Source organism: Dendrobium catenatum, unplaced genomic scaffold (assembly GCF_001605985.2).
Source record: "Dendrobium catenatum unplaced genomic scaffold, ASM160598v2 fragScaff_scaffold_1220, whole genome shotgun sequence".
Classification (NCBI taxonomy): Eukaryota; Viridiplantae; Streptophyta; class Magnoliopsida; order Asparagales; family Orchidaceae; genus Dendrobium; species Dendrobium catenatum.
In genome coordinates, this window is record NW_021319682.1 from 8768215 (window position 1) to 8792621 (window position 24407).

General features: G+C 38.4%; 1 protein-coding gene across 1 annotated transcript in view; it reads right to left on the reverse strand.

Moving 5' to 3' along the window:
- The window catches only part of LOC110098485 (putative potassium transporter 8), a 43606-nt gene extending 20771 nt beyond the window's left edge, over positions 1–22835 (reverse strand). The window contains exons 1-7 of the mRNA XM_020825335.2: positions 22524–22835; positions 22118–22352; positions 21773–22018; positions 21634–21687; positions 18006–18266; positions 17635–17687; positions 17415–17538 (exon numbers count right to left, since the gene is read on the reverse strand). Of these exons, the coding sequence (XP_020680994.1) occupies positions 17415–17538; positions 17635–17687; positions 18006–18266; positions 21634–21687; positions 21773–22018; positions 22118–22352; positions 22524–22565 (1015 nt within the window). The 5' untranslated portion in view covers positions 22566–22835. The remainder of the gene's footprint in view (positions 1–17414; positions 17539–17634; positions 17688–18005; positions 18267–21633; positions 21688–21772; positions 22019–22117; positions 22353–22523) is intronic.
- Between the last annotated feature and the right edge of the window lie 1572 nt (positions 22836–24407).

Sequence of the window (24407 nt, forward strand, 5' to 3'; positions counted from 1 at the left end):
TTTGATGCCCCATGACTTGGGGGAGACCATGAAGTTGGCCCAACTGGTGGAAAATCAGAGGAATTTGGAGAGGGGAGCCACAAGTAGCAGTATAGGGGAACTTAAAGGATGACAACCACCCATCTAGCACCTAAAGGTCCTGCAACAGGAGGGAGTCGAGAGGCCACCAAGGAGAAGACAGGAGGAGGAAGCGGGAGAAATTTCAAGCGGCTGATAGAGAAAGAGATGCAGGAGAAGAGGGCTAAGGGGTTGTGCATCATGCGCAATGAAAAGTACATGCCAGGGCATCGGTGCAAGGACCAAAGTCTTCAGGTTCTCACTAACTACGATGACGAGGAAACTGAGGGAGGTGAGGAGGAGACAAAGGAGGAGATGGAGGAGAAGCTACATTTGGAACTGGCTAAGGTTTCCCTGAACTCAATCGTAGGATTCACTACGAATCATACCATGAAAGTGAAGGGGGGAGATAGAGGACAGGGAGATGGTGGTGCTGATAGATAGTGGGGCTATTCATAATTTCATTTCCACCCAGGTCATCAACCAATTGGGAGTGAGATTGGTGGATACCGGTTGTTACAGGGTGATGATGGGTACGGGGAAGAGGGAATTTGCAGAGTGCGAGTGACGATCCAGGGGATTCAGGTGAGGGAAGATTTTCTTCCACTAGAGCGAGAGTAGATGTCATCCTGGGGATGAAATGACTACAAACTTTGGGAGACACTAAAGTGAATTAAGGAGCACTCACGATGGAGTTGATGGTAGATGGAAAGGTGGTGATTGGAGATGCGGGGCTATCCAAATTCATGATTTCTCTTAAAAGGATCGTGAAGGATATACAGTTGGCTGACAAAGGAGGGTGTATTTGGTGGAGCTGCATAGCTGGAGGGAGCGAGATTGGAGGGAGGGGACAAACCCCTCTCCATTCAGCCATTGATTTAGCAGTTCCAATAGGTGTTTCAGCTACCTCAAGGATTGCAACTGCAGAGGGAGCAGGAGCATGCCATCGTGTTGAGGGAGGGAGTAGCATGCCATCGTGTTGAGGGAGGGAGTGCACCCATCATCACAAATACACATAAGTCTTCTCACCGCCGCCTATGTCAACTTGTACACTGTATTTCCAAGAAGGGTGTCCCTCTGCAATGACGTAATAGACTTTTCTTTGCCCTTAATCATATTTTCTAAAGGAAAAACGCAAATTAAAATAAAAATAATCAAAAATTTTGAAACCCTAGGTTTCCTATAAGTTTAAAAATCTTACGCTAAACTTCAAAAAAACTCTAACTAATAAAGGAAGGATGAAGAGGGGCGACCAGAATTAATGGACTCACCAGCGAGCGGCGGCGCCGGCGGGAGAACCGCTGGAGACGGGATCTGGCTGGAGCACTTGAGGGATCGGGAGCAGCAAGTCACGGGAGCAGCAGGTCACGAAGGCGGGATCAGGAGCAGCTGTTCACGAGTGAAGGAGATGGGATTTCATTTTACTTAAAGTGGGACCCAAAAAAATTGCGCACGCCTCATGAACAATTGCACAATTGCGCACTTGAGGCACGCCTCACATTGACTGAGGCGTACGCCTCTGCTAAGGGAAGAATTGCGCAATTTTAAACAGAGGCGGCCACATCAGCATTTGAGAGCCTGAAGAAGGCGATGACTACAGTGCTGGTCATAACTCTGCCAGATTTCACTCAGACCTTCATTGTGGAGATATATGCATCCGAGTATGGGCTGGGTGCACTGCTTATGCAAAGTCGTAGGCCCATTGCTTATTTCAGCCAGGTATTGACAACAAGAGCTAGGCTAAAGTCAGTTTATAAGAGAGAATTAAAGGCCATCGTTTTGGCCATCCAGAAGTGGCGACCCTACCTACTTGGGAGGCATTTTATTGTCAGAACAGATCAGCGGAGCTTGAAATACCTGTTGAAATAGCAGATGGTGACAGAGGAGCATCAAAGGTGGCTGTCCAAGTTACTGAGGTACAATTTTGAGATTTAGTATAGACCAGGGGTGGAGAACAAGACGGTCGATGCATTGTCCAGGTGTATGGGAGAGCTGCAGATAGTGGCACTATCTGTTCTTTTGATGCTTAACTGGGAGGCCATCAGAGAAGAATGTGTTAGAGATGAAAAGTTAGAAAGGATCAAGTCAGATTTACTGAAAGAAGAGGATAGCCACCCATGGTACTCATTGGAGGGAGACAGACTATTGTATCAGGGGAGATTTGTGCTGCCCCGTACCTCGATCCACATCCCAAACTTACTCCAAGAATTTCATGGAAGTGCAGTTGAGAGCCATTTAAGGGTGTAGAAGACCTATAGAAGATTAGCTGCCGCGCTTTACTGGAAGGAAATGCATAGAGATATAGAAGAGATGGTGGCAAGGTGTGAAATCTGTCAGAGGAATAAATACCTGGTTATGTCACATTGGGGACTACTGCAGCCATTGGCATTAATAGGACGGGTATGGGAGGAGATATCCATGTAATTCATAGATGGGCTGCCCCGGTCAGAAAGCTTCACGATGATTCTGGTGGTGGTGGATAGATTGAGCAATTATGCTCATTTCATTCTCCTCCGATATCCTTACACCATAGTGACAGTAGCTTTAGCCTTCAATAGAGAGGTGATCAAATTGCATGGGATACCAGAGGCAATCGTGTCAGATAGAGATAAGATGTTCCTCAGTCATTTTTGGAGGGAGATTTTCAAGTTACAGGGGACAATTCTAAAGAGCACCGCTTACCACCCACAGATAGATGGCCAAGCAGAGGTGGTCAATAAGAGCTTGGAGACCTACTTGAGATGCTTTATGTCGGAGACACCCAAGCTGTGGGCCAAGTGGCTATCATGGGCTGAGTACTGGTATAACACCTCTTTTCACTCTGCTTCTCAGATGAAGCCATTCAATGTGTTGTACGGAAGGGATCCCCCCCCCCCCCCCTTCGTCCCCCCCCCACTTCGTATACTTTGGGAGTAGCAGTACTCCCGTTTCTTCAGTAGAGGAGTACTTGGAGGAGAGAGATAGAGTGCTGAAAGAACTGAAGAGACATCTGCTGAGGGCTCAACAGATTATGAAGAGACAAGCATATGGGCATAGGAGGGACATCCAGTTTGAAGTAGGGGAGAAAGTGTTTCTGAACCTCCGACCGTATAGACAGAAGACAGTCACTAAGAGGAGGAATGAGAAGTTGGCTCCAAAGTACTTTGGGCCATATGAAGTGCTGGAGAAGATCGGAGCAGTATCATATCGACTGTAACTACCACCAACGATGACTATAAATCCAATTTTTCACGTATCACAACTGAGGAAGGTCATTGGTGACTATACTGCCAATCCCGAGCTACCGGTGACACTTATTGAGGATTTAGAAGTGGTTTTGGAACCCTTTGAGCTGATGGGGTTTCGCCAGAAAAAAGAGGGAACTAAGGAAGTGTTGATCTAGCAGAAGAACCTTCTTGACTACGAGGCCACGTGGGAGCCATACGAGAGGATGAAACAGCAGTTTCCTGATTTTCATCTTGAGGACAAAGTGATTCTTTGGGAGGGTGGTAATAATGTGCCGGTTCAGGCTGAACCGGCCCAAGGGTTGGTTATGCATTACTACAGGAGGCGGAATCCCTTGGCTTGGCCATCCCATAGGGGGGGGGGGGCACTATTCCATTGGATTTGAAAATTAAACAAAGGGGGCGACTAGGGCTTGAGATGGAAAATATATTATGAATGATTTTGTATAAAAGAAGATGAAAGGGATTAGGGAGTTTTCATGTTTTGTTTGATTGCAAATTAGGGTTTCCTGGCATTTGAGCTCTAGACTCTCTTGTTTAGAGATTTGGGAGAGACGATCCTCCTCTCAAATTGAGGATCATTTGTATCTTGTTCTCGTGTTTGTTTGGCTTTGTTTCTCTTATTGCAATCCACCATTTTGGGGCTGATTTCGCCCAATTTTTGCATTATTCTAGCTGTTTTCACCAATTGGAGATAGGTTTACTTGCGAACTCAAGTATTTCCTATCAGAGAGCACTTTCCCTTTTAGAGCCACTCGGTCGAATTAAAATTGACGATCTAGAGTTTCGGGGGAATAATCGACCCAGGAATCGTTCTTCGAGTCCTTAATCATGCGCAACATATTTTTATGTTCAAGTTTCTCAGCAATTGAGATTGCTTTGTGTTTGGACCAACCATCACGGTTTGCACAACCTTCAGCTTGTTGAATGACATGAGCAAGGGAGACTTTACCTTTGACTAAGCTTTTACTATGACTTTGTTCGTTATAATCCTTCCTTCCATATAGAAGACCCTGTGTCACCATGTTGTTGCAAAGAAGATCCCTCTCCTACTCATGCACATTTTGACCCTTTTCCCTTGTGATCTCTTCCCATAGAAAGAGAATCAACTATAACTCTCCAGCAAGGATCGAGCCACTTCCTTTTATAGCATTTTCTTTAGGCATCCACCTCTGAAGGTTTTCAAACTGCTGGCAATGAGAGGTGTGATTAGAAATTGATAGTTGAATATTGATCATCCTAGAAGAAACATTCTTGGGATCATGCATAACATCGGTAACTTGAACATCTTATTTAGCATCTATCTAAGGGTTGCATATAATTTCGAGTATCAAAGTGACATTAAGAATAATGAAAATGCTTGCAAAATATGTTCTCTGAATTTTTTAGCTTTGGATTTGCTATCAGGTGAACTAAAGTCGAATTGCACAATAGGTGCAAAACCTAGGAGGATAGAATTCAACCTTCCCACCTCAGAAAGAAGTTGTTTAAGTGCATCTCGTTGAATATTTTCAATAACTTTTTTACATATCATTTTTATAATCCTTGCATCTTCTGTCAAACTTATAGCTCCAATTTTTTTTGTGGCTCCAATCAACAGCATCAAAGCTAACAGTGTGTGAAAGTTGAATTCAAATGAGGATAGAGTGGGCCGAGCCAGAGTTATGTTTCATGGGAGAGAGGGTAGCGGCGGTTGTAAGATATTTATGATTAGGGTAGTGGGCGATTGTGAGATTATGTGTGAGTGGGGTAGTGAGATCATGTGTGAAGGGGTTGTGGGCGGTTGTGAGATCATGTGTGAGTGGGATACTCGGAGCCCATTAGAGGTCAATAATTGGATCTTCATTGTCTACCGCTTCCACCACTACCCGACAACCACCACCTCCGACATTCACCACTGTCACCACCGCCGCCCTCTAGCCGCCAACACCGCCATCCACTAACCACCATATCTTTAGACTTTACACTGCATTCATTTTACTTCAAGTAAAATAAAAAAGTAAGTCTCCGCATTTATTTTACACTCATCTAAATAACTCTAAAGTATTTTAAATACACTACATTACCTTTACACTGAGGGGTTGTTTGGTATGCAGAATTAGGAGGGTAAAGTAATTTATTTACGTACATTTCATAAATTAGGTCGTTTGGTTTGTTTTGAGCAGAACATAAGTAATTCCTCCGAAACATCAGCGGTGTATTGCGACGGGCCGTTCGTGCGACTTTGAAACCCGTTCAAATTGAGCGGGTTAGAAATCCTCTCGCGCGGTGTATTGCGAAGCCAATGCAGAGACCGTGATTCGGAAAAATGGAGATACGTGCTCGAACAAGGGGACGGATGGACGGACGCCTCTGGGGGCATTTCTCTTCCCCTTCCTTCGTCTTTGTGGTTCGCACTCCTCAAGAGCCGACCTCCTCTCTCTCGCTTTTCTGATGGGGACACTCAGGCAAAGAGGCTAAGCCCTCTTCCTCCCTAGCTCTCTTGCTCTCAGTTCGCCCTAGCCCCTCTCTTCGTCTCTTACCTAGTAATGCACAAGAGGATGGAAGCCCCTCTTCCCCACATATTCTCTCTCTTCAGACACCTCCAAGCCGCAATCCTCACAAGATAGGCCTCCAAACACTCCCGTCGGCTCTGATATGCAGAGGCAAAGCCCTTACCTTTCTCGACCGGTCTCCACTTCCTCTCGACGCCGAGCCTCCTCCAACATTATTCTGACACCCGCTGCCAACCTTGCCGGCACGACCTCACCAACCAGATTTGCTGCTGTTGTGGCCTAACGGATTAAGCAAGAGGAAGACAAGAGCTGGGTGGATCTATCAGCCGCACCCTTTTGAGCAAGGAAGAACATGAACCTTTCTTGGTGTTGTTCATTCTATTTTCTTTCATCCAAACTGAGAGAAGAGTTGTTTGCTTCTTCTACAAAGAATGTAACTCTGCTTGGTTCGTCCCTTCCAACAAATAGCAACTATATAAAAGCTGTTGTTTTGATTCCTCTCATAAAACTGAAAATAAAAAAAAATTCAAAGGTAGAATGAAATATTTGTTTATTTATTTTGATCCCATCTTGTAAAAGAGTAAATAATCAGATTCTCATGCAGCACACTGGTAAATTAATACAAAACAGAATATTATATCTTTTAATCTCAAAAAAATTTATAATAAGATAGTACAATTAATAAATACACTGATTTTATTTTATAACACTAAATAATACTAATTATTATAAATACACTGCTTTATAAATACACTAGTTGTAATGCCAAAATAAATTATTACAAATACACTGCTTTTACTTTACTCTGGATATACCTAACCAAACAACGGAAACAGTTCTCCTGCATTTATTTTGCAGACAACCAAACAGTCTCAAAGTATTCGGAATACATTACATTTACTTTACACTGCATTTCTTTTTTAGGCAACCAAACAGCCCCTGAATTTCTTTCTCAGCCAACCAAGCAGCCCATATAACAAAATTTACATATATGAGAAGAAAGAAGGAAATATCATAAAAGATACTGTTGAAACATTTCGTGATACATTCATGTTGTCAAAAATTTTATAAACATAGCTAATTGTGCATCAATTGTTTTTGATCATTGCATTAAAACCTCAACTAAAAATTGATTAAGATTGCATTCAACATTTTTAAGAACACCAGCCTTTCATCACAACTTTTATCACAACAACTTATCACCTACCAACAACCATTCCAAACCAAGCCTAAGTCCAATAGGAGACTCAAATTTTCCCACTCTTCATATCATTTTCTATTACTACAATGTCACTTAATTTTTTTATTTCTAATTTGCAATACTGAATCAATCGCCCACACTTAATACCACATTCATCAAATATTCTTATTTTCATTTCTCTTTGGCAAGCTACAACTATAATTTCCCAACAATGCCCGATGTCATCTCAACATCGCGTATGATGTCGTTACAACATCAACATTTCAAAATGATCTCCATGTCAAAGTCAGACGCTGTCTTTCCATTGATACTCGATGCTAGCAATTTTTACACCCACAACTTGACATCTCATCTTTGTCCAACATCTTCTCAACATCGACGATCAACTCCCTCTCAACATCGACGATAAACGCCCTCTTAATATTGACGCTCAATACTTACTGCATAACATCAATGCCCGACTCTCGACAGCATTGTTATCTCCTCTCTCGATAACTAATAAACGACATCGACGCCCGACTCTCGACTTCCTAATATTAATCATTTTAAGCACAATTTCTAGTTAAATGACTTATTATTTTTAAAGTACTTTTAAATTTATACTTATTCAATTTTTATACACTATTTTAAAATATAAAAACTATAATATTGTGTCCAACCTGTACTCGCATCCTATATTTTCAATAATTGACAAGTCCCGTGTTTGTGTCGTGTCATATCCGTGTCGTCGTGTCCTTGTGCATCATATGCCAATTAAAATTATTCTTCTAGTATTTCTCATCAGTTACAAATGATGCCCTTTCCGGTTATCAAAAAAATTTTGATATAGTATAATAGATATAAATTATATAAAACAAATTTTGTAGTACAAGTTAAAAGATTCTTGCAGAATAGGAGCTATCTTTAACATGTCATATGTTGTTTGTAAAATTATTATCCTTTGAAAATTGGAGACTATAGACCAAAAAGACAAGCATAAATTCGGGTATTAAACTTAGGGATCAAAGTTAGTGTTGGCAGAATGAATGAGCCTTATAAGCGATGGTGCGCGTTGATGTATGTGCAAATGAAGTCAAGCGTCAACCTTCATGACAATGATGTGCATTAACCTTAAGGATGATGGCACATCAACCTTGCTGGCAATGATAAGCGATGAAGTCAATAAGCATCAGCGTTAGTGTTGGTGGCATGCATCGGCCTTCTAAGTGATGGTGTGCATTAATGTTATTAGCAACAATAGGTGACAAAGTTAGTGCGCGTTGGTGTTAGTGTCGACAATGTGCATCGGCCTTATAAGCAATTACATGTGTCGATGTTATTAGCGATGAAAGTTGATGAAGTCAATGAGCGTCGATATTGTCATGTGATAGTGGTCAAGGCAGCATTGGTGGTTGGAGGACCATAGTTAAGCGATGGCAGTCATGGGACTAAGGTCAAGCAATAGTGGTTGGAGGATCCTAATCAACAATAGTGGTCGGAGGACCATAGTCAAGCGATGGTGATCAGGAGATAGTTGATAGTGACTGTGGTCGGAGGACCATAGTCAACAGTAGTTGGAGGACCGCAGTCTAGCAATAGTGGTCGGAGGATTGTAATAGGAGGATCGTAGTTGAATGACAGTGATCGAAGGACCATAGTAAGCGATAATAAGGCTGTAGCAACAGTAGTCAAAGGATCATAGTTCGGAAGCGATGGTTACAGGATAGTAATCGGGAGAAGGTAATTAGAAAATCACAGTCGAGCAATAATGATGAGGAAACAATAGGCATCAATGATGATTGGATTGTGATTAGACAATGGTCGTCGGGAGATAGTAAGCAGCAACAAAGATTAGAAGATCATAGTAAGAAGATGGTGGTCAAGAAAATATGGTCGGGCAAAGATGGTTAGAGGGCAGTAGTCTGACAATTGTGTTAGAGGATAGTAGTAGGGCGATGGTGATCGAAGGATCGAAATCATGTGACGGTGGAGGGGAAACTACAATACAGGGGTTAGAGGATTGTATTCAAGCGATGACTGTCAAAAGAACATAGTCAAACAACAATGGTTAGAGGATCGTGGTCGGACGAATGAAGGTCGGAGGATCATAGTCGGACGATGATGATTCGAGGGTCATTAGGATCATAATTGGTGGTCAAAGGGAAAAAGTTTAATGGCAGTGATTAGACTATAGTGGTCCAACCACGATGGTTGAATTGCGATGGTCAGATAGTGGTGGTCCAAAAATGGCAATCGGATGGCTTTGGTCCAATGAAGCTCCAAGATTCATCAAGTCTTTATGCTCTCTTCAATCACAAGATAAGGGTTCCCCTATGTAGGTAGTGGGGGTGAGGGGTCTATTTATAGTTGTTTAGAATTGTATGCTCTATAAATATTGCTAAAATCAATAATACTCCATGAAAGGTTCAATATTGATTCCCTTATCATATATTATTCTTTCAGCATTTAAGAGCCTTAATGATGATGGAATTAAGCAATCATAGGCTCACCGGAGTATCTCATCGAAATAATCAAATTAACTCTAAGCACGCTATATTTAAAAATTGTTTGATATCCAATTAATATGTTCCAAAGTTTTCAATTATGTTTCAAATAATTGAGATGGCCTTGTTTGAACTCAAATCGGATTACTCTTGAGGTTGATAGGATTATCACATCGAGATGTTTAGTTTGATTGTAGGTTTGGAGAAATCAGAATTTGATTCCAAAATTTTCCAATTTAAATGTGCATCAAGATTTGTGCTTTACCAAATAAAATTTTTTGAAACGTATCAAATTGTAAGATCAGAAGCATTGATATGTACACTACTACACTTAAGGCACATTTGGTTGCTTGAAGTTAGAAATCACATAAAAAAAGATAAAATTACTAAGTTCCATCGTTTGGTTGGATCTAGTAAGAAATCAATAGAAATTTTAGATTTTACTAACACCTTCAATATGTTTCAAAGATGATTTAATTTTCACACAAATGAGTAAAAATATAATCATAAACATCTAAAACATATTTTATATATTCAAGAAAACAAATGAACCATTAGAATTATACTAACACTTTAGGTTACCGAACATATATAAACAAATATATATTAAATTATATGTTTTAGATATAATTAGGCGTGTCCTATATTTCTTCTAACTTTGTCATATGAAACACTTCTCATGCCATGTTAGCGTTCTTGCTCGGATTCATGTTTTATAGCTCCTAGAGAGTAACTTGTCTCTCTTTCTCCTCCCTTACGTAGAAAGAAGAGGCTGGAAGCTGACCCATCAGGGGCCCAAAAAGGTACGGTCAAGGACACCTTGTATCAAGAAGATCTAATGGTCCAACAACATTAGGTTCAGCAGTTAGCAAGTTATCAATTCATACATGGCTCCAAATGTTGCAACCATTATTAACTTTTCCTTACGATCCCCAATACTGCTTTGGTCGTTTCATCATTGCATGCACCTAAAACCTTTCTCTATTTTTGTAGAAAAATTGCATGCCGGTAAAGGTTTAAGTGTATGACAACCTAGGGAGAAAAGAAAAAGCATAAAAAGGAGGCAAAGATAGCAAAACTTAATATAACTCCAAAAATTCATAAGATCCACAAGAATCTCGAGGCAATCTTTAAATTGAAAACTTTTAAAATTTAAATCATGATCATCTGAACTCCAACGTAGACATGTTTATAGTCGAATCAAGCATCTCAACGATATGAATCCAACAAACCCAAGATCACTCAATTATGACATCATTAAGACACTTAAATGCTGAAAAAATACTTCATGATCAAGGGAATCAATATGGACCACTTAATGGATTATTTTGGATTATAATTCAAATTGTCAAAATGCTCATCTCAAAAAGCCTATAAACAAAGCCTCATTCTCCACGTGGAGGAAGAAATAAGAGAACTTGAGAGCTCTCTGTATTTTTCAACTATCATCGCCGACGACCACCAACAACCACCATCGTCATCGACAATCACCGTCAGTAATCGCCGCCATCTTAGACATTTATCAAGATTTAACTATATTGTTGGGTATTAACTAACTTCTTATGGACAACAGACTTCTATAATCCCTATAAAGGAAATCAAGCCATGTTATTGGGTTTCAATTGTCCACTTATGTACACCATACTTCTGTTATCTTACAAAAGAGAAATTAGACATTTTGTTCTCAAGTAATCTTTTTCTTCTTCAACTGTGAGGAAACAACAACAACAACATCAAGCCTTTATCCCACTACGTGGGGTCGGCTACATGAATCCTTTTTCTCCATTGTGTCATATTAAAAGTCAAATTCTCGTTTAAATCTAATAAAGAAAGGTCATTCCTAATATTTTCTAACCAAGTCTTTTTAGGTCTACCCCTACCTTTCTTAACACAAGTCAAATCTAATACCTCTACTCTCCTAACCGGGTCATCGGAAGGCCGCCTTTTTATGTGACCAAACCATCTAAGGCGACTCTCTCTAATCTTATCTTCTACTGGAGCTACTCCAACCTTTTCACGTATATGCTCATTTCGTATCCTATCTCTAAGGGTAAAGAAAGAAAGATTTATATCCTCTAATATATAGTGGATTTTTCATCTGAGCCGGGCCCCATGGTTTTTTCCTTTTTGAATTATTCATGAATTTCTAATCCTACTATTTTTATCTATGAGTGCTAATTTTTTGTACAACATTAAGATGTTAAACACACACTTTACTGACTCAATTTTTTTGGCACATAATTGTTAAGACACCTGTCATTCACTTATTGGTTTACATCATGTACCGTTATGTACTATCTTGATTATCTTGCTTAAACTCATCTATATAATACATTGTAATTGATGATACAGACATCAATACATTATTTCATTTCCCTGTTTCTTTCCCTGTCTCAGCTCGTCTTCTCTCTGTTTCCCGTTTTTGCCTCAGCTCCAGACATTCTCATGGTATCAGAGCACAACTGCTCCACAGCATTCAACTCTTCACATGGCTGAACAAGGATCCACAACCTCTCACCGCACAGCGTCTTCCACCTCCGATACTATCACCGAGTTTGTCATTCATCCCTCTCTCAAATTCCTCATATCTAATATCAAGAATCTTGTCCCCACACAACTTGTCTCCGAAAACTACGCAATTTGGCGATTACAACTCTACCAACACTTCTCCGCGAACGGCTTCCATGACCATCTCACCGGCCTCGATAGCTGTCCGCCAGCGTCCATAGCTACAGAATACAAACTATGGACTCTCATCAACCGCAATCTCGTCTTTGCGCTTCTGTCAACAATTTCATCCTCAATTCTACCATATGTCATTTCGCTCAACACAGCTCACGAAGTGTGGATTACGCTAGAACGCCGACTCCAACCTACCAATCGATCCCGCATCATACAGCTCAAGAACGAGCATTTGACACCCAAGGGCTCAACCCAGTACTCTCCATCAAATCCAAATGAAAGATCGCACGATGCAGCAATATCTTGATCAAACCAAGATCCTCGTCGACAACATTGCGGCCGCCGACTCCACCATCGACACGGAAGACCTAGTTCTCTACATCCTAAATGGACTACCCTCAACCTATAACGCCTTCAAAACTTCCATAAGAACCTCCCTTCAACCCATTTGTCTCGATGATCTTTATTCTTTGCTATGCAGCAAAGAAATCAATCTCCAGCACCAGCATCTCAAAGAAACATCGCAATCTGAGGTGCTAGCACTTCTTTCCAACAGAACTTACAACAACCGCGGGCAGCTCAACAAGCCTCGCGGGAGAAATTTCACTCCTCGCCCCCAATCCTCCCCGGATCTCCAAAATCCAATCAAGAACAGCTCCAACAGACCAAACTGCAAGATCTGCGGCAAAACAGGACGCTCGGCGCTAAATTACTGGCACTGCTGCAACCTCAACTACGCTCCTCCATCAAATCCCAAAGCTCTCGCTGTCCAATAGCAGTTCTCCTCTACTACGGACTGGATCTTGGACTCCGGAGCTTCGTCCCATCTCACCGCTGATGCCTCCAACCTCTAGTAGATCACGCCGTATAATGGACTTGATTCAGTATCCATTGCTAATTTACGCAATATTTTACATGTTCCGTCACTTTCTCATAATTTGCTTTCTGTCTCTAGATTAGCATCTGACAACAATATTTCCATATGCTTTAACGCTAACGAATTTTTTATAAAGGATCGTCAGTGCAATCAACTGCTTCTCCGCGGTCACAAACATAATGGTCTATACCGTCTCAAGGCTCCTTCCACACCTAAATCAGCTACCTTAACAGCTTCCTGCACGTCTACTTCACTATGGCACTCCAGGCTCGGCCACCTACATTTTCGCATTCTCGAAACTTTAGCAAACTCCATTCCAGATCTTACAAAATGTAATACTCCATTAGAAACTTGCATTTCCTGTAATGTCTCCAAAAGTCACAAAATGTTCTTTCCCAAAAGCACCTCAACCTATACAAAGAAATTTCAAATTTTCACTCGGACGTTTGGGGTCTGGCACCAAATTCTTCAATGAATGGCTCTCGTTATTACGTCATTTTCATAGATGATTTCTCGAGATTTTCTTGGCTCTGTTTACTTCACTACAAAGAAGAAACTTTTGCCAAATTTCATCAATTTCATAATTTAATAAAGAACAATTTTAACACCAACATCCAGACCTTCCGGACTGATGGCGATGGAGAATTTACAAGTCATGTGATTCGGGACTATCTCACACAAAACGGCATCATTGACCAAATTACATGTCTTCACACGCCAGAACAAAATGGCATTGCCGAACGGAAACACACACATCTCCTGGAGCTGACTCGCACCCTTCTTCATGCCGCTAACCTACCACCAATCTTCTGGGCAGAAGCCATTTCAACTGCAAATTACCTCATAAATCGCCTTCCATGCTCAGCAATCCGCAATCAAACTCCCTATTCCTGCCTCCACGGTCACTAAGCATCTTACAGTCACCTCCGCACATTCGGATGTATATGCTTTCCATGGACTAAACCATACGCACCGAACAAACTGGCGCCTCAATCTCACATATGCATCTTCCTAGGCTACTCTACACAACACAAAGGATATCGCTGTCTCGACGTCCAAACCAATCGCATTTATATATCCCAGCATGTCAAATTCTACGAGCATCAATTTCCCTATAAACAACAGTCCTCAACGCCCGACCCTCCACCTATACACGAATTATTCTCCCCTAACCCTGGTTCCCACGTCCACTATCTCTTCACCCGTCTAGCCACACATACAACAAGCTCCTTCTACTCAGTACACCGAGCACCCACTTCCTATGTCCAGCAACAACAGCACAAACACCACAACAAACTCCTCCAGCCAACATATCACACTCCGCCACCCCATACAAACGCGCCTAAGGTCTGGCATTTCGAAACCAAAACACATATTCGACCTGTCGGTGGTCTCGCCAAAAGAAAAATCTCCCACCTCTTACGTCCAAGCCTCCAAACACGAACACTGGAGAGCAGCCATGTCCTCCGAATACCTGGCCCCTTCAACAACAGGCCACCTGGTCTCTTATACCACCACCTTCGAACAAACCTATTCAAGATTGCAAATGGACGTTCAAGACCAAACTCAAACCTAATGGTGACATCGAACGATACAAAGCCCGACTCGTCGCTCCAGGCTGCTCCCAAGAATTCGGCGTCAACTACACAGCTTTAGCCCCGTCGCCAAAATGGTAACCATTCGCATTCTCCTCACCTTCGCACTCATTCATCAATAGCCCGACCTTCACGACGAGGTATACATGAGACAACCCATCGGGTTCGAAGATACTCAACATCCTCACCATGTCTGCAGACTATACAAATCGATCTACGGATTAAAACAATCACTTCGCCAATGGTTCCAAAAGTTCACTTCCTTCTTACAACATCTCAATTTTCATCACAACAAAGTCGACCCAACCGATCGAAAGTCCACTTCAGGACACTGCACCTTCCTCGGTCCAAATCTCATCTCCTGGTTCGTAAAGAAACAAACAACAGTCGTTAGATCCTCCACTGAAGCGGAATATAGATCTCTCTCATCTAACACGTCCGATATTCTGTGGCTTCGTCTCTTAGTGGAGGAATTTCACACTCCTCAACCGGCTCCTACCACAATCTTCTGCGACAACACCTCCGCCATCGCTCTTGCCAATAATCTCGTCTTCCATGTCAAAACCAAACATATAGAAATAGACTACCACTTCATCTGCGGACACATCAAGCAAGGCGCAATTCATATCGCTCAAATCAGTTCTACGGATCAGATAGCGGACATTCTCACAAAGCCTCTCCCGCTAAAGCAATTCCAATACCTTAGGTCCAAATTAACCATTCGCTCACCGAATGATTAATTTGAGGGGGCCTGTTAAGACACCTGTCATTCACTTATTGGTTTACATCACGTACCGTTATGTACTATCTTGATTATCTTGCTTAAACTCGTCTATATAATACATTGTAATGGCTAATACAGACATCAATACATTATTTCATTTCCTCTGTTTATTTCCCTATCTTGTCTCGTCTTCTCTTTGTTTCCCGTTCTTGCCTCGGCTGCAGACATTCTCAATAATAACACTAATCTAAGAAATAACTTGTCCAGCATAAGATAGAGATACTACGCCAGATTACTAATAACCTCACTGCAAAGCGGTCAGGAATAAAACCATAATGGGACGATACCATTGGATAAAACTCCTAAACCCTCGCCTTTTTTAATCTCTATATCCTATCGGCACGTCCCTGATTCTCCTTCTATAATCAACAAGTGAAATAGTTATGTGATATGAGAGACAAAACAAACAGAGAGAAATAAATGTGATTAAGGAGATGTTTTCGAAAATTCAAATATTTTGTGAATTCTCTAGCCAGTAAGCACTGGAAACCAGTTTTTTCCAACTTATTACCCAAGGAAAATATCACCATTAAATCTGTGTATCTAACCAAGACATCCAAGAAAACCATGGTTTTTAGAAAAACGGATGAGAGCCACAAGACAGTTCGTTTCATCATATGTTTCTGGTAATAATTATTCTTGAGTTTTTTAAGTAAATTTTACCGAAGCAGATTCGACTAATGTTTCTTTGTTTTGCATGAACTCAATTTTGGCGTTTCTTTATATTATAGTTTCTTTTTTTACCCATCCACTAATGATTTTATATTAGTTTATTCTATGAAAAGAAGAATTGTAACCTACTCTCCTATTAACTTTATGCTATTTCATTATTAACTAAATGCAAAAAGCAAAAGTGAATGTGACTTTCAAACCCTCAAAGTTGAAACTCATCTCACATTTATGAAAGTGAGATCAAAAAGTTAGAACAAAATCTAATCCAAACGCTCAGACTAAATTCTAGAAAAGAGACATGCACTTCCAAATACTTTTGTTTAAACAAACTAACCTTGGGTGGAAAGAGAAGGTAAGACAAAAATACTGAGAGGACTCATAAGAAGAGGAAAACCATACAATATCTTCATTGTAAGAGAGATCCCCATTACTTGTCCAGACCCATTTCCTTGATGAGAAGGGAAAAAAAGATTCAATTCAAAGGCACCTTGTGGGCTTGTAATTTGTTATCTGCAAGGGCAGCGTTCTTAGATAGCAGTAGTAATCAAATTGGAGTGTCAGACCTTCATTGTGATTTTGAGGTCACCGTTATCATTGAAGCAAACTCTTTGCAAGCAAAAATTAGACTGCATACTGGAATCCCTCAGATCTTGCATTGGAGGGAAACTGAGAACAAGGTTATTTGTGGGTTAATTGATTATCCAACAAAATTTAAGTTATGCGTGGGCGTTACATAAGTACAACTGTATTTCTGTCAAGTAACTCCACTGATAATATTTTACCACAAAATTGTTTGCGTGCATGTATGCATAGGTATCAGCATATTATTGTGCTTGGCAGTCATACATGTGAATGTGAACATAGCGGGCATCGGTGTACATGTGCAAGTCCACATGCTCAGGGCATGCAATAGTTCCCATAAATGCATATGTAAAGTGTGTCAATGGCACCAACTCTTTTATTAGTGTACATTTGTGAATATGAGTGCTTGCACTTGTGATCATTTTTCAACTTCCATAAAAGTTTCCATTTCCTATTTACCTAGCTTCAAAGTTCAAACATTCTCTACTGATTTTTCTCGAGGGCTAAAGTAACAGTATAAATCTCCAATGAACAAAGTTTTTTAATCGTGTAATTTCCTTTATATTAAGATTCAGTCACACAAAAGCAGGCGATTTCCCATAACCACAGTAATGTCACACGCCACCATTCTCTTGCTGATAATATTGCCTGGAATATATGACTACTGAATGAAGAAAAGCGATAATCATTATGTTAATAGGTTTACATGTTGCTTCCCTTAATTTCTCAAGAAATTGATGCAATTTATCTATGGCAACATACCTGGAACTGATGCATAAAAGCCAATCTGGTAGCTTGTATATATTTTATGATGTCTCGACAGATATGCAGCTTGACCCATATATGCCAATATTAGTGCTGGATAAACCACAGTTGTGAAAGCGATCTATACTAGGAATATAGAAAAATATATAAATATATATATTATCAGCATCCGACATTAAAAGCATAGAATTTGCAGTTGAGGTACGTCAGACAGGACCTGAATAGCAGCATATGAGAAGTGACCCAGATCTGCAAACATTGCCTCTGATCCTGAAATGCCACAGGAATGCAAAAAGTTCGATGAACTATTTGTATAAACAAAAAACTTTTTACTAAAAGTTTTCAGTCAGAGCTAGGTGAAGTTTATTATGACATTTCAATCGAATTTAGATGCTTAGTTTAATAGTTAATGACCGAAAAAATTAATTCTTAATTCATCAACTTAAATTCAGTTTGGATTAGTTTTCAAATTGACTGATCCACGCTGTAACAACAAAAGCAGGGTCCTCATAAATGTCAACTAAATTAGCTTATATTCACATTTAACTACGAAAGAACATTTGGATTTTAGGAATGCCATTAGTTTACCTGTAATGCACAGTAGAATTCCACCTAAGGACATCCAACCACCCTTCTTAGTCTTTTTCAAAAATCTCAGCATATAATATGGAGAAAGTGCTTGGTATACATGTGGATTCCAATGTACAATGTTGTATATGCCAAGTGCACTTATACAAAGTAGCCAAGCCAATACAACTGGAGCAAAAAGGAACCCAACCTGATGAGTGCCGAAGTGCTGAAGGGCAAACAAGCAAATGATAATGAAGCAAGTGATGGGAACCACGGCATCTGCATAGAAATGTCACATAAGGGAAAAACAAGTGATCATTCAAAAGATGAAATTAACATGTGACAAATTAGAAAAATATTCAGAATATCAACATGATAATGACAATAATCTACTCGAACTGCTTCTTGTTCAAAAATGAAATTAATTATAAAAATATAGATGTTGAACCCTCATAAATTCAACTAACTCCTCACATCAATCTCCTTGTAACTTTTTTCTTTCTCAATTATGTGACTGAATTTTTTTTTAAATTGTAGTATAATAAGAAAATCTGAATCATGGACAACTGCAATAGGTGAAATCCTTTTTGTGCAGCTGCTGAACCTTTAATCTTATTACTTCTTGGTGGGATCATTTTTCCTTCTTAATCATAGTAAGAAGCTTAGTCACACAAACCAATCATAGAGATTCTAATCATGAATGTGATGGACCGACTGAGCTTGTGGACCCCACTAGGGTGGATGGCGGGCAAGGAGAGAGAGGGGTCAAAGGAGGATTAATTACTTACCATAGAAGATCAAAATGGAGAGGGAATTATGAATGTTTATTTAGGTAAAGAGGATTGATTTGATTGGGAGGAAATTAGAAATGCTTGTTTAGGGAAAGAGAGCTTATTTGAATTCAGATTTGGAAGAGAATTAAGAAGGTTTATTTCGGGAAAGATGGTTGATTTAAATTCAGATTTGAGAGAACTATTTAGGAAAGATGACTGATTTGAATTCAATTTTGGGAGGAAATTAGGAGAGCGGATTTAGGGCTAATTATGTCATTTTATTTCATTACGTGATAGTGTTTGTTGTAGTTTCTTTTGGAGTCATTCCTAGCAGAGCCTAGAATTTGTGGAGAGTCGGTCTACCTCTCAAATAGTAATCAACTTGTATCTTGGTTTGTTGTGTTAAAATAACAGTTTTTCTCGCCGATTCATGTTGTGTTTTCTCTTTTTTCTTGTTGTTTTCACTGTGTAGAGTCAGATTCCATTCAAATTGGCATCAGAACACCTTTTTTGGTACCTATAGCGGCTTAAAAAGTTGATGCGTTAGAGGAGAGGCTTGTTAGGTAAGTTAGAAATCTAAAATCTAAATTCGAAGAGTGAATTTCAACAATTGAGGGCAGACTTTTGAATATGGACAAGATGGTGAAAAGAATGTTAGAGTTTCAAGCCAAGATAACATCATTTGAGGCAAGGGCACCGTTGACTAGACAAGGAAGTGAGAGAAACCCTAATATACGGCGATAAGGAAGGATTGGGAGGTGAAAATTTTGGGAGAAGGAGGATTTGGAGCTACTTCCGAGGAGGGGAAAGGGTGAAAGAGTGGGATTTTTGGTGGAACTGCAAAGTTTGGAAGAAGAAGATGGGGAGAACATAAAAGCACCAAACATGATTCAGCTACTCCTACAATTGTATCAAGAGGTGTTTCAGCCAGTTCAGGGGGTTGCCCCTCTATGGAAACACGAAAATGCTATCATCTTGAAGGAAGGAGTTTCACCTATCAGTGTTCACCAATATCATTATCACCAAATGCAGAAGGAAAGATCGAGAGATTAACCAAGGAGATGCTAAGGATCATTCGACCCAGTGTTAGACCATTTTCCAATCCAGTGCTATTAGTTCAATGCTTCAGCAGCAATTTATTTGTTCAACCTTGAGGACAAGGTGGCTCTTTGGAAGGGAAGTATTGATGGACTGACTGAGCCTGTGGGCCCCACTAGAGTGGACAGCGGGCAAGGAGAGATGGGGGATCAAAGGGAGATTAATTACTTAACATAGAAGACCAAAATTGGGAGAATTTTAGGAATGTTTATTTAGGGAAAGATGGTTGATTTGATTGGCAGAAAATTATGAAAGTTCATTTAGGGAAAGAGGGCTTATTTGATTGGGAAGAAATTAGGAATGTTTATTTAGGGAAATAGGACTAATTTGAATTCATATTTGGAAGGGTATTATGAAGGTTCATTTAGGGAGAGAGGGTTGATCTGAATTCAGATTTGAGAAAAAATTATTTAAGAAAATATGGCTGAATTGAATTCATATTTGGGAGAAAGTTATGTTATTTTATTTTCATTATGTGATTGTGTTTGCTATAGTTTGTTTTGGAGTTATTCCTAGCGTCACCAAGGGTTTGTGGAGAGTCAATCTACCTCTCGAATAGTAGATCAACTTGTATCTTGATTTGTTGTGCTGAAATAACAAATTTTCTCGCCAATTTCTGCAGTGTTTTCTCTTCATTTTTGTTGTTTTCGTTGTGTAGAGGTCATATACCTATGAGAATGTTGAGTCTCAACTCAATCAACTATGGCAATTTAGGTAATAAAAACATAAGCAAGATCATCCAGCAAATTGAGGTAATAAAAACATAAGCAAGATCAATTAGCATTAAAAACAAACTTCAACGACTGGATATCATGACATCATAAATAAGTAGGAAATTTATGTTGTGAAGTAGAGGAGATTTAATTCAACCACCGAGAGCGAGAAAAATAGAAATAGAAATAAAAGCTCAAAACATACATCAAAAATATATACAAATTCACGCAATTGATGGCTACATAATGAGATCGTTGTTGAAAATTTCACTATGATTTTATTGTGAAGTTTTTACCGTCATAATTTCTCCAACCACAACATAAAGATCCATTGAAATACTAGGAAGCCAAAAAAACATTTAAATCCCCAAACTCTCTTGATAAAATACATTTTCTTCGTAGGGAACACAAAATTAAGCTTCATAACTTAACAGTATAATGGGATTATCAATATACAATCATTTTTTATCGAAATCACTGCCAGATGAATGCTTAGCAGGCAAAATTTCTCAACGTTGGTTCAATTTTAAAGCTCAAAAAGAACCAAATGTACCCAGCAAAAGAATGTGCATGCAGGCTAATTACTTTGACTGTCTAGCACTAGAAGAATTCTCAGAAAAAGTGGATACTCACTCAAAAACAAGGAAAAAAAGGCCAGATTTTGGACCAGGAGAACACTGATAACCCATATAATGATTGATTAAAGTTAGGAAAGTGAAAGGCAAACAAAATGCAGCACAACTGTGCCCTTTGCTAGCAAAGATAGGCAGGTTTAAATATTCAACTTGATAAACATAAACAATACTCATAATAGCATCAACTGATTGATTCTAAGACGAAGAAAAACAAGCAACTTGTATGGAACACCGGCCTTCTTATAACAGCTTAACCGCTTAACACAAAGACAACATATTACCCATTGGTTCCCCACCCTATTTCATAAAATAAAACTTGACAATTTCAGAAAACAAAGTAAAAATACATACGAACAAATAAAAAATAAAGACAAGCTTGAAATTTACCGATAAACACATAGTGCTATAAAATTTTAAAAAGACTTACATTGATGGTGGTCTTTGGACATGGATAACTCGAGCCCTGAAACTGCTGAGAAAACTAGAGAACACATGCAATCCAACAACAGTAAGTGAGAAGATCTGTTAACCATAACAGTACATAAGCAAACAAAACAGAGATATACCTGATATAGCCGGAGTAAGAACACCATCCCCAATCACCATGCATGTACCAAGCATGACAACTACAAGAAGAGCTGTATGCAACTTCTTGTGCTTTTCAAGCCAAATCTTCACCCAGGATCCATTATTTTTTTCTGGTGGGGCTTCCAATTTATACGTAGAAACTTCTTCATCTGCAACTTGTCTGTTAGGCAGGAGGCATACATTGGCGTGCCTGCATATTGAAGAGTAAAGAGCAAAAGTGCCACCTGCATTCAATCATAAAAGCCTGCTAAAAACCTAACTTTTCTTTGAATGTAAAGACCTACTATTAATTGTTTATTTTTAAAAATTCAGAGAAGAAGCACCTTCGCCATTGTCATCAGCTCTAAGTACAATGAAGACATACTTGAGAAGAGGTACAAGTGTAAGAGTCCAGAATACAAATGAAAGTACTCCAAAAATTTCTTCATTAGTCTCCGAGTGTGTAATATCCTCTGCAAATGTGCTTTTGAAAACATACAAAGGGGAAATGCTCAAATCTCCATAAACCACACCCAAGCTCTGATACGCTAAAAGCAATGTAGATTTCCATGAATGTTTCTGCACGTTTCAGAAAAACCAAATAACTACAAAAGTCATAGATCAAATGCAAAATCCAAAGAAAAAAAAAAACTTTCGTAAACTCGAGCCAATCAATTAACTTGCGCAAGAACAACCAGAATAACCCGACCTTAAGTGCTGACTAATTTTCAAGCAAAAACTCTTACTTACAATTGGAGACTTGAAGCTCTTCCCTATCTCAGGATCCATCATTAGAAGAAAGCTAAACCTGTCAACTTAAAGCTCTGTTCTCCAACTCTTCCATATAACTCTTGAAAAACTACGAAGCAAATCTGCATTTCCTCTTTCTCTGAACTAATAGGTAGGACTCAAAAGGAACCCTCACAATCACTTTTCCAGTACTGTACCATTTACTAACCTAATTCCACAGTTAAAAAGCTTAAGGACAACTATTATCTTTAAATTTCTACATTGCAGTGGCAGCATAAAAAATGAGGGTATTAAAAGCCACGGTCATTGTTGATGTAAAGGATAGATCCAACATTCCAACCACAAATTAAATACGCCCAAAAGGTGCAGTCTTGCAGCTGTAGAATTTTACTCAAAATAAGAATTCATAAATGCTGTTCATATTTAATAATATGTAAGTTATTATTTTTAAAAAAATATTGAACATGAAATTGTTTAGCCCAATTTATAAAAAGATACTGTTTTAAACTTAAATTAGTTAAAGAAAAGGTTAACGCAAAAAATAGAAAAAGAATAAATACATAACTTAGTTATCCGATTTCAATAGAAATTGAAATTTTATTATTCAGTTTTTATTGAAATCGGAACTTTATCATATGATTTATACTTTTACTAAAAATTGGATTTTATTTCTCCAGTTTCTATAAATTTTTTATTTTATTATTATTATTATTATTATTATTTATATTATATTAGTGAGTTATAAATTTTTGTCTATATTTTTTTTAACTAATGTAAAAACTTTATTATGTTTTAAAAAGTAAAATTAAATTAATTCTACATTTTTCTCTTTTTTATTTACACTGTTTGCTTATTTTTAAATTAAAACTTATTAGTATATTTTTGAAATTAAATTAAATTTTTATTAAATAATTAAGAAATCTAATATTGTAAAAGAAATTAAATTTAATTTTTTCTAAAGAAAATATAAGGTTTTATTAATTGGATATTTTATAGCTTAACGAAATGTGTCAGCAAGACAAACGCAACATTAAAAATCTTTTGAAATTAATTGGATGATCAGGTGGTCTCAAAATTTAGCTCGAGATAACGGTCATCTAGTGAAAGGTACGACAATGATAGCCTTTTGGCTAAAAAATTTGTTGGATTAGTTCGTTGACTTCTTGATTGAGTAGTAAATAAGTTAAAATTTTAATGCACGTTAGTAAATAAAACTATACTATAAATTCATACATAATAGTTTTATTTTAATTAAAATTATTGTTCGATTAAATTTAATTTTATTCATTAAATTTTAATTAAATATATTTAATTTATTAATAAAAAAATTAATAAATAAGTAACATGAAATTTATCTAAACTTAATAATAAGTTATAATTTAACTAATAAGCAAAACATTGAAACAATGTAAATTAAAAAAAAAAAAGAGAAGAAGTAAAATTAATAATATTTAATTTTTTTAAATGTGCTCAGTTCTTACAATTGTCAAGAAAAAACGTGGTTAAAATTTTTATTTTCATTTGAAAAAGTAATACTGATTTATGTAATTCCAAGAAAATTGTTATTTTAATTTTGTTTTATAAATTATGTATGAAAACCGGGGGATTTCTATTGAAACCGATGAATAGAGTACCTGAAAGTTCGATAAAAATGCTAAGCCTAAATGAATTTATCCCTAGGCACACTAATGAGGAAGCAATACTATCTCTTGATGTGGAATTTAATAAACTTTTCAAGAGTTACAATAAAGGTAATGACAATTTAATCATCACAACGTATTATCAATCATAGATTTTCTCCAAGCAATTATCATAGATATAAATCTATCTTGAAATCTGAGGAATCAAAAAGTGCATAAAAGTAAAATATAGAAAATAAGAAAT